General features: G+C 41.9%; 1 protein-coding gene across 2 annotated transcripts; it reads right to left on the minus strand.

Annotated features, from left to right (window-relative positions):
• Positions 1 to 717: 717 nt before the first annotated feature.
• atp5mc1 (ATP synthase membrane subunit c locus 1) lies at positions 718 to 11,099 on the minus strand. Of its 2 annotated transcripts, none has more exons than XM_019858621.1 (5): positions 10,972 to 11,099; positions 9,803 to 9,850; positions 7,635 to 7,718; positions 4,075 to 4,253; positions 718 to 1,092 (listed from the first exon to the last, which is right to left on the minus strand). In XM_019858621.1, exons 2-5 carry the CDS (start codon positions 9,839 to 9,841, stop codon positions 978 to 980), a joined length of 417 nt encoding a protein of 138 aa, XP_019714180.1. In that variant the 5' UTR covers positions 9,842 to 9,850; positions 10,972 to 11,099; the 3' UTR covers positions 718 to 977. The 2 variants fall into 2 exon arrangements, with proteins under 2 accessions (XP_019714180.1, XP_019714181.1); XM_019858622.1 differs by having other exon boundaries at positions 10,983 to 11,090.
• Positions 11,100 to 11,478: the final 379 nt, after the last annotated feature.

The raw sequence follows: 11,478 nt of genomic DNA on the forward strand, positions 1-11,478 counted from the left end.
TATATATATATATATACACACACACACACACACACACACACACACACACATATATACATATATATATATTTGCAATCATTAAAAATGTTTCGGAATATCTTTGCAACTGTTTGCAACAATTAATGAACCTTGGAAAAAAAAAATTACATGCGCACACATTTGCAAACCTTTGCCAATCAGTGAGACACGGGGTGAAGCCAACTGCTGGTGAACAGAGTTAAAGAAGTCAATAGAGTAAGTCCATCAATTGCATTCAGTATGAACTTTAACATTGATTGCACATAATTAAGACGGGGTGAACTGAATTCATCTTCCTCTCTTTGAAGATTTTTTTTTTTCATTATGTGCAATGTACAAGGACTGATAGGTTGGAAAGAACGACTGGTGCTGTATAGTGAAACAATTAGGAACTATAATTAAATATTTACAAAAATTTGAGTGATGTACTCATGTCATGTGTTATACAGTGCCCTTGAATGTGTATGGTCAGGTTCGGTGGTATGCAATTTGGAAGCATCCGAGCCGAGTTTCCCTTTCAGTAGAATAAAGTACATCAACAGGCCATCTCATTGGATGATGGATAACCCTTAGCATCATCCTCATTAAGAACATGCTATTGTAGAATTAGACTACCTTCCAAATAAACATACAACATGAAGGACGGACACATTACAATGAAGTTTTCTCAACAAAAGGCAAAAATGCAAACTAAAGAACAAGTTTGTTCCAACCATTTATTTAAGATATTTTTCAACTGAAATGGTCTTCAAGAAATATGTGTACAGAACATAAAAATGTATACTGAGGTGATTCAGCCTCAACTCTAACTTCTGGTGATTGGAATGGCCCATCAGCGCTTTTAGAGTTCCTGTTCTGGAACATCCGCACTCCCTCCGTTGAATGGAGGGAGGGTAACTTCGATGGAGAAGCGATGGGAGAGGTGTAAAAGGACGCTGAAGGTATGAGTGTTTCCAGATTTACATGGCAAACAGGATAAGGAATGCCACCATCAGACAGAAGAGACCCATAGCCTCAGATAGAGCAAAGCCCAAGATGGCGTAGGAGAAAAGTTGCTGCTTTAGGGAGGGGTTCCTGCAGAGAAGAGGGGAGATTTCAGTGCCAGGTATCAAGCAAATTACATTTATGCTAATATTCATATACTGTACCATATAATAGAACTGGAAGATTAATTACAATTTTAATCGGGATTTTGATTTTGGCTTCTTTCAATCTCGAAAATGTTCTCATTGAAGAAAAACGATTCAAGTGCAGAACGGCATGATGCGCTGAGAAGCTCCAGACGCTGTGAAAGTACCCTTAATGCACAATGTTGCTTGCGAGCGTATAGCGTATGTGATTCTGCAGTTCCTGAGCGTGTTTTAAGCCGCTTAACGACACCAAGTTGGAGTTGAATATAACACTGAACGCACAACAAAAAGAATTACACACATTGTATATTTAAATACAATAAATAGTTCATTTTAAAAACATGACCACTATTGCTAAAGTCAATGTAAAATCTAATTGACGTGCTCACGGGAAATAAGCATCAACTTCGGGAGTGACATTCCTTCAAATAGCAAATATTTACACACAAATGCTGTGGAAACACATACAGAAGTAAGATACTCAAAGGCACAAAATTTTCCCAAGCTGTGGAAAAACCAGTTATCTTAATGAAGTTCAAAAGATGTTATTGTATTGTTCCATTTAAGTGTGTACGCCATCCATGCGTGTCAGGACACTGCCCCCATTAGGCCAAAATGTGCAGTGACAGCTGCTATCTTTGTTTTATTTTGATGTTCTCTTATTACTAATTTATTTAATTGTTGTTCTTTGAAGTGATGTTTAAAGTCAAGTCTTTAAGGATTCAAAGATTTTTTTTCCTCAAAATTCAAGGACAGAAAGAGCCAAGGATTTTTTTTAAATGACATTCCCACCGCACAGTTCCACGACATGGCAGAAAATACAATCGCAGAGGTCCTCCGTTAGCCCAGTAAGTATCAAGACTTATGAAAACAACACAGGATGAAATAAATATGATAAAGAGGTAGTAAGAGTATTCAAGGATTCAATGTGTATAAAGATACAGGCATCAAGAATGCAAAGGCAAGAGCCTTGAATTTCACTTATTTACGAGGTCACTTGACAAAAAAAAAAAAAAAAAAAAAGGAGTTTTCAAGATGAAATTTTAACGTGCAGGGATGAAAGGGCATGGCCACCTTTCCTTCCTCTGATGGATTGCATCATCTGGTCAATGAGGGCATTGGAAACAAAATCACCGCTGCGAAACGAATTCAGCTTCGCGTTTCCAAACGGACGTCACCGTGCGACGGCGAGTATTACTGACATAAGACTCTAGCTTGAGGACTTTACCTGTAAAATAGCGTAATAAAATGAAAAAGATAAATACTAATTGTTTTTGTGAAGGGTCACTTATGTTTTCCATTTATTTTGAAATTGCCCATTCACAAATACATTTCGAAACATGTTTATCATGTTATTTCTGTTTGTGTGGAAACACACCTTTCCTTTTGCTTGGAACAGGTATTTCTTGGCCTCATTTACTATCCACATGTGACAAAAAGTCTTGAGTGTGAAACTCGAGCGTCTTCACGTAGTCAATCAACTACGCTGGTGTCCTGTTGCTTTCAAAGTTGCTGTCGTAAATCATTGCGGGTTAGGGTTGGTCAGGAGTAACATATATACTAGAGGGGCCTTCAAGGTTGCATACAGGTACCTTTCCTAAGCCTTTGAACAATCTTATCCGACAAGTACTTCCAGGTCTTCTTGCTTGGATAGGATAGCAAAGGAAATTTCCTCGGCAAAAACGAGAATTTAAAGATGCTCCAGCTCAATGGACAAGTATACAGATAACCCGGCAACCACTGTTACTCTGCCGAACTCAGACAAAAGTCTCGACTGTCCATCCTAAAAATGAAGTCACTCCTTAAGGCATGGCTTTTTGGTATATGTTTAACCATTGTGGATTACAATGGTCACGAGCTATGGGTCGTGACCGAAAGAACAAGATCCCAGATACAATCGGCCTAAATGATTTTACTTTGCAGGGTGTCCGGGCTCTCCCTTAGAGATAGGCTGAGAAGCTCGGTCATCCGGGAGGATCTTGCTTGGATAGGATAGCAAAGGAAATTTCCTCAGCAAAAACGAGGATTTGAAGATGCTCCAGCTCAATGGACAAGTATACAGATAACCCGGCAACCACTGTTACTCTGCCGAACTCAGACAAAAGTCTCGACTGTCCATCCTAAAAATGAAGTCACTCCTTAAGGCATGGCTTTTTGGTATATGTTTAACCATTGTGGATTACAATGGTCACGAGCTATGGGTCGTGACCGAAAGAACAAGATCCCAGATACAATCGGCCTAAATGATTTTACTTTGCAGGGTGTCCGGGCTCTCCCTTAGAGATAGGCTGAGAAGCTCGGTCATCCGGGAGGGGCTCAGAGTCGAGCCGCTTCTCCTCCATATTGAGAGGAGCCAGATTAGGTGGCTCGGGCATCTGATTAGGATGCCTCCTGAACGCCTCCCTGGTGAGGTGTTCCGGGCATGTCCCACCGGCAGGAGACCCCGGGGATGACCCAGGACACGCTGGAGAGACTATGTCATCCAGCTAGCCTGGGAACGCCTCCGGATCCCTCGGAAAGAGCTGGAAGAAGTGGCTGGTGAGAGGGAAGTCTGGGCTTCCCTGCTAAAGCTGCTGCCCCCGCGATCGGCGGTAGAAGATGGATGGATGGATTACAACGCAATGTAATTGTACTTTGTGACCCGGACAGATTTTTTTTTTTTCGACAATCCAAAACACTTCCAACTCATTTTCCCTCCACATATCAAATATTTTATGGACGCACAGAAAGCCTGCTAAGCAATTTAGGTGTGCGTTAGACCAGCTTTTTTTTTCCTTTTGAAACAAAAATGAACATTGTCAGGTGGTTACATGCATTTTAAAACTGATTTAGTGTGGATGAAAATGTACCAAGTTTAATGACATAATCAGAGGACCAGGGCTAGAACCAATAATAAATAAAATTGACTTATGAAAAATACAATTACCTAGCATAGCCAATGATGAGGCTACCAAAAACCGTTCCAATTCCAGCTCCAGAACCAGCAACTCCCACTGTGGCAGCACCGGCACCAATGAACTTTGCAGCAGTGTCGATGTCCCGAGAGACCGCACTGGTCTGGAAAGCGCGGGTCAGGACTGCTGACTGACTTATCGGCAACAGGGCCTGAAAAGGACAAGTACCACACACCCCCAACACTTTTTTTGTTACCAACATAAAAGAGAAAGACTTTTTAAACTAAAATTAGGTCACTCACTGGGCTTCTGAGAAGTCAGAATATCAAGTATAACATGCAACCACAATGTAAATATGTTTGTTTTACTCAAAAGTCATGTGTGTCACTTTTTTTGGCAAAACAGTAAATGACAAAATTCATGAATAACATTTGTCACACCGGTTATCTATTCAGGGTCGTTTTGCTCAGTTTTAGCAAAAAATAAATAAATAAAATAAAATACACAATACACCTGGCTGGATGATCACCATTTAATCACAGATCGCAGAAACAACTATTTACACTTATTTAGTGAGGTGAAACTGAACATAAATGAGGCAAGTGAACCACCACACTTGTCTTTCCCAACCGTTATTAAGCCAAGGTACCATAGCTATTTTACAGGTATAGGTCATAGAACATAGAACCCCAACAAATGAATGTCACCAAAATTCTGAATATTGAAATGTTGATCCCATCTTCTCACAAGGGTCGCGGGGGCTGCTGGAGCCTATCCCAGCCGTCTTCGGGCAGTAGGCAGGGGACACCCTGAACCAGTTGCCAGACAATCGCAGGGCACACAGAAACGAACAACCATCCACGCTCACACTCACACCTAGGGACAATTTGGAGTGTTCAATCAGCCTGTCATGCACGTTTTTGGAATGTGGGAGGAAACCGGAGTACCCGGAAAAAACCCACACAGGCCCAGGGAGAACATGCAAGCTTCGCACAGGGAGGCTGGGATTGAATCCAGTACCTTTGCACTGTGAGATCGACGCACTAACCACTGGCCCACCACTGTTGATCCCATCTCTATTTATTTAAATGAAATTGCTTTCCATTTGGCCGCCCTGTTGATCTCATCTCTATTTATTTAAATGAAATTGCTTTCCATTTAATTGCACATGAAACTGCAAGAAAGCCTTTACTTAGTCAGGTGTATGATTGGCAATATGCGGAAATACTGTGCAGTTTTATTTTACCCTTTGTAATCTAATGGAAGTGCATTTAATTGTTCTGACAATTTCTGTATGGCGCTGGCAGAGAAAGATGAACATAGATATTTGTAATTCATCCTTTTCAGACTCAAGCAAAACGCAAAATCTCCCACGGCACACTAGTTTGCCTCGACAGGCTGTGTCGTGGGTTTGGGTTTGGACTTGGTGGAGAGGAAGCTCTCTCAGATGAGGGCCATCCTGTCTAATGAGAGCCACCCACCCAATGTACACCCATCTTCTCCCATCAGAGGAGCTACGTGAGCTCCAGGTTCCTCTCACTGGGGGGTCTCTACGTAGAGACTTTGGGTCTCGTTTGTCCCTTGGGCCATCAGGCTGTATAAGGCAGCAACTTCCGGAAGGAGCAGGAGAGCATGCGGTCCTAACATTGTTGAATAGAGCTCTGATTCTTGTTTTATGTAATACGTTTGCATTTTATTCTGTCAATAATGTGACACTTTTTGTTGATGTGTAAGCGACAGACCAATGTGTAATTTCCCTTGGGATTTCTAATCTATTTAAAGTTATTTGGGGGCAGTAGTGATCAGTATTACAGGCGTAAAGAGGTAGCATGAGATGATTTCCCAAACAAAATTCAGATGATCTCTAACAGTTGGCAACTCCGGAAAACAAAGGTAACCGAAGAGTAATTTTTTAAAAAAAACAAAAGTGACCAAGAATGGCAGGGAAAATAAGGGGTAGAGAAGAGGAGCAGAGCAACAACAAGTGTCCACCCTCTGTAAGAGGCGAACGGAAAGATTCATGATTTCGACATCATCACTTTGGTAGTACTTGCAAAAATGATCCTACAGGATTGTTGCATAGCCAGTTTTTGTGGACGTCCCTTGCACAAAGGCTTCTTCTCACTTGGGTGAGACCGTCACACAACTGGTGGTGAGGAATTTCTCTTCAAAATAGTGAGGATCATGTCAAATCGCGGCCGCCCTCCATTGCACATTTATCTCCACATTCGGTCTTTGTTTAATTCTTACTCTTGTTTACTTTTTAAACTTGCAAACGGAAGAAGAGCAGGAAAAGGTCAAGTGATTGGCTGCTGTCTTACACATCACTGCCAGCCTGAAAAAGGAAATGCTCAAAACTGGTTATATTATTCTGGTACATAAAAATCACCCAGTCCTCCAAAAATGCCCCTTTGGAAGGCTAATCAATGTGTAGTGGAGGCATAGGGTTGTGACAGATGTCGACATACTGTATGGACTCCCCTATTTGTCTACATGCATCTACGGACCAGTGTTTGGGGACCACGACTGTAAAGTGCCTGCCCACCCATCAAGACTAAATTTAAACAACCAAGTAAATCCTTAGGGCAGCCCTGTGCTCCAGTGGTTAGCGCGTCGACCTCACAGTGCAGAGGTCGTGGGTTCGATCCCGGCTGCGGCCTTCCTGTGTGGAGTTTGCATGTTCTCCCTGGGCCTGCGTGGGTTGTGTCCGCGTGCTCCGGTTTCCTCCCACATTCCAAAAACATGCATGGCAGGCTGAGACTGAACACTCTGAATTGTCCCTAGGTGTGAGCGTGGGTGGTTGTTCGTCTCTGTGTGCCCTGCGATTGGCTGGCAACCGGTTCAGGGTGTCCCTCGCCTACTGCCCGAAGACAGCTGGGATAGGCTCCAGCACCCCCCGCGACCCTTGTGAGGATAAAGCCGAACGGAAAACGGATGTATGAAAGTAAATCTTTATTCATCTGCCCGGTTCTTGATTCTAATAATGCACAGCTAATTTCTGTAGGAGTGTGTGTATATGTGTAATTCAGTGGCTCTGTAATTAAATCTTTCAATCCCTAGTGATAATGCAATTGAATAGCTATGTGCGGTCTTTTTTAGTCCGATAACAGCTTGAGCTTCTTTCAAAGATGTACTTGATTCCTCTGTAAAGTTGTTCGCAGGGGGGAGGGTGTTTGTCCATGAAACACAAAAAAAAAAAAAAACCTTTCCATTGCATTTAGCGCAGCTTCCTTGTTTTCTACACTCTGGGGTCTGCCTCCACTTCCAGAAGCAAGAATCCAGCCTCAGTGAACTCTCGCAACTCAGCGAGGCGTAAAAGGAGATTGTCATAATCCAGTCAATGGTTGTCATTTGAACAACAAGATGGATTCGCTGTTGCCCCAGCAATGTGTGGGATGGGAGGTGGTGCACAGCACAAGAGTTTCAGCCCTAAAACAAGACAATTAACCCACAACAAGAAATACTGTGGAAAAAAAATCTACACTTCTTGATCCTTGGGTCTTTAGGCAAAACAAGTCGGGGTGCTGACATACCATATAAAATTGATAAATTAAGATTGAGTAACTGTGTGTGCATGATTACTAGTTCTTACCTGCTGCTGCTCCACTGTAGCTTCGGGTCTGTTAAAAACGGAGACAGCGACTGGCCGGGCAAGGACTCTGGACCCCCCACGCAGCTACATCACATTTAACAGACAGGAGTCACACACTCAGAAATCATGCCTGTTTCATTCATATTTAAATGCAATAATCTTCCTTGATAAAGATATCAAATTATTTGAAATAATACCTAGCATTCTCCTTGATTTGGGAAAAAAAAGTAAGCCTTAAGTGACTAGACATCACATAGTTCAGTCACTTTAAAATGTCAATGTTATTACAGAATATATACAGCATATTTACAAAAAACTAATCCACAAATCCACAACCTGTCAGCAACCATGTGGGGACACTATTAAGTCAGATCCAAAAAGTTTGCAGTCTTCAAAATGTGCCAAAATAGAAATAGAAAATAGACAGCCTTAAAAAAAATTAATAAATAATAATAATAAATAAGCCAGTGCATTTTAAAAAATGTCACATTATGGCATTTCAAGGTGTTACAAACTTTTGTTTCAAGGTCAGTGTCATATTGACAAAAATAATCCTTCCTGGAGGAGTTGGAATAGCTTGAATTATGCTCAGCTTTCCATGTCCGGGGCTCTATGATGCGGCCAAACTTCATGCGTTTACTGAAAAAAATAATTATATGTTGTACAAGTGCAACCAGCTAATAAACTCATATTGAAACGAGGGAGAAAAAGATTGAGCGCACATGCACCACTGACTGGGTCCCATTCACTTAAATGAGAGCCAGAGCTGGAGCCTTGGCGGTCATCCACCTTGACGGCCGTGGCCCCCGCCTAAGGGTGATGGCTAACGGAGAGCAGTAACAAGCCATGCCTTTTTGTTTTTAACTGTACTTTTTACCTCGGTTGCTGTATACGACAATCAAGTGGATTTATTCAAAATTGGATACAGTGCAAATTGACGAGGTCTAGCGTCTTTCCACCACACTTGCAAATTGCAGATGGGGGAGAGCGAAAAGCATCTGTGGATTGTTGTCAGGTTTGGAGTGGCCGGAGGCAGCACAGTAAACATTGGGGGAAGGGAGGAGCTGCCGAGCTAATGGCTAATATGGACAGCCACTCAGACTTCCGCTACCAAGCCTCTCTACCTCCAACGCCAGATCCATAACACACAAGACGGGTAAAATGAAACTACAAGTAGGAGGGAAAACATTGTGCTCGGGACTGTTGCATTTCATCAATCATTGAGAACTACTCAGATTTCTGACACCTCAGTGCAACTGTATTTGAGGGCAACCAGCACAAAGCAAAATTTCATTGCCAGCATCTAAGTCATGGAGACTGTGTCGTGGACAAAGTTCCATATATTTACACCAGAGTCACGTCTGCATCAAGAATTACATACCAGTAACCCTTATGCTAAAAAAGTTGATTCTTGTTGCAAATATTGGTGTATCCACAAAAAATGAAGAGACTCACTCAGTGGGACTTGAACTGCATGTGACTCAGGCTTAAACATAGTCATTTTGAATACAGTCAGGCACAATAGCTTTTATTGTGTGTGTGCGTGTGCAGGGGTTAAATTTATTAAGTACTTTTTCTAAAATGTTAGAAACCTTTTATCTGCCTTCGTGTACCTACTTATGGGGGCTGCCATTTTCAGATCTTTTCATAATCGCAAGAATGTCAATTTAAAATAACGTGGCACAATTTCACCCATTCTTGTCTGCTTTAATGACCAAGAAAGCCAGTTAGTAAAATATTCAGAAATGAGAAGCTACAGAATTCATTTCATAACATTTACAAAAGATACAGAAACGATCATAAACATCATCTACGAGTACCAAATAAGTTGTGAACCAATCTGGATATGATTTTTTTTTTTTTTCCAACGGATATCATTCAAATCAAGTTGATGTAAGCTACAACACTTTACGCTGACAACCTCTGAATGGTTTTCGTCTTGGTCATGGTCTACACAGGGTTGAATAAGGAAATCAATCACTGTCTGTTATTAAACTTACTTCTTAAAACGTAACATTAAAATTATAGTGCTGTGTTGCTACATACAATGGATTCTTGCTTTAAAATTTGGGATGCTTAGTTCGCTTTTAAAGCTCCTGCATCTTATACTTGCATTTTTCGAGCGAACTTAACGTAAACATTCAGCAAAATGGTTCATGCAAACTTACCACAGCAGGAGAAGTGACAAACTTTGCACAGGAATACATGGCTAGAACCTAAGAAAATGAGACAATTTGCAATTTGAGTCAATGTTACACGCAGGGTCCCAGAATGGAACTTCAACATTGAGTTAAGTTTATAATCACATTTTTGAGCATGCTACATCAACATGAATTAGTTTGTGATTGCAGTTATGGGTTGGGTTTGCACGTTCGGGGACATTCTGATTAAACACCTGAAGGACATTTTCGGAGAAAACTAATGACGCTAATATTGCCAACTAAGCAGGACTGAAATACGTGTAGAATATTGTGCGTTACCGGACAGCTTATCCATGAGGTTAATCCAATTGTCAACAAACGACTGCTTGGATCAACTGGAGATCTTAAGTTCACCGATGAAGCGGGGTGAAAAGGCTACAGCTCCCCTTGCTCACAGGCGCCATTTCCTGAAGCCTGGAGGACACTTTAGCCCAAGCTGTCATCTGGCTTTTTGATTGGAAAACAAGCCGTAAAATATTTTTTACTGTAATCAAAACACTGACCTCATTATTGATCTACATCCCAACTGGTAGGTCCTGGCACATTAGTGTGACACACGGCCGGAGCTAGGCAGTCCCAATATCAAGTTGCTAAGCTAACCACCGTAGCTGAAGGTCAAAATGAATTACTAAGGACCAGACACAGCCGATAGACGGTTGAGAGCGCAAACCTATCAAACCTGTATTTTCCGCACAATACAGTGCGTGCAAGGCCGATGATGAATTAGTATTTTAACTTCGAACTGCAGGGTCCTTGCAGGAGGTGCCTGAATGAAACACGGAAGGCCCGAAGACGGAATCTGACATCTTACGGCTTACATCTATCTGGTCCATGAGTAGTCAAAGCGAATCAGCCGCGCAATGGCGTGTGACCGAAAATCTCGTGGAGAGACAAGAAAACAATTTTTGCATGGATGCACGAGAGGGAACTAATGGTAAAACTTTATACACAGTGACACAAAGAAGTGACATGCCAATCAGCTGACATCCATTGGCGGACATAGCTATGGTGCTCCACAGTTTAGTTCGAAGCCTTTCTTGACAGCTCACACAGAACAAATAATGTTATAGACAGATGCATTCAAAAGCTGACGATTCTCCGTGTATGAATGAAAGACCATATACAGCATATATTACCGGTTAGTTATGTTTTCGGGAGGGTCCGGAATTAGCTTCTCTGGCACCCAGCGGTAGTCAATGAACGTAGACCGCAAAAGACCGTCACCTTGTCATTTATAAGAAATGTGTGTACGTCCTAATCGCCCATTGGATAGAGAATCTCAGCAACTCAAGAAATATCTAACGTCATCGGGCAACTTCCGTTATTGTAGCCTATTGGAAAGGTGTGTGTTGCTTTAGTAAGTATTTAATTGGTTAAACTCTGTGTAGGTGGAACTACTGAACCGAGAGCACGAACAACGATTGGACAATTTTGCCGGGTGACGAGGGTGACCTTTCAAACACATCCGGTGTCCTATTCGGCTATTGGATAATCGATAGGAAGTCCCGACCTACAAAACAACGGTACCACAGATATCATAAGGGAATAGAGACCACAAGACCACCGATAGAAATAGAACTAGATATACCCAGGTGCCGTGGCGTAAACGCTCTTTCTCTCTTTCGCTCTCTTTCTCTCTCAAT

The sequence above is a fragment of the Hippocampus comes genome, unplaced genomic scaffold (assembly GCF_001891065.2).
Source record: "Hippocampus comes isolate QL1 unplaced genomic scaffold, H_comes_QL1_v1.1 scaffold187, whole genome shotgun sequence".
NCBI classification, from domain to species: Eukaryota; Metazoa; Chordata; class Actinopteri; order Syngnathiformes; family Syngnathidae; genus Hippocampus; species Hippocampus comes.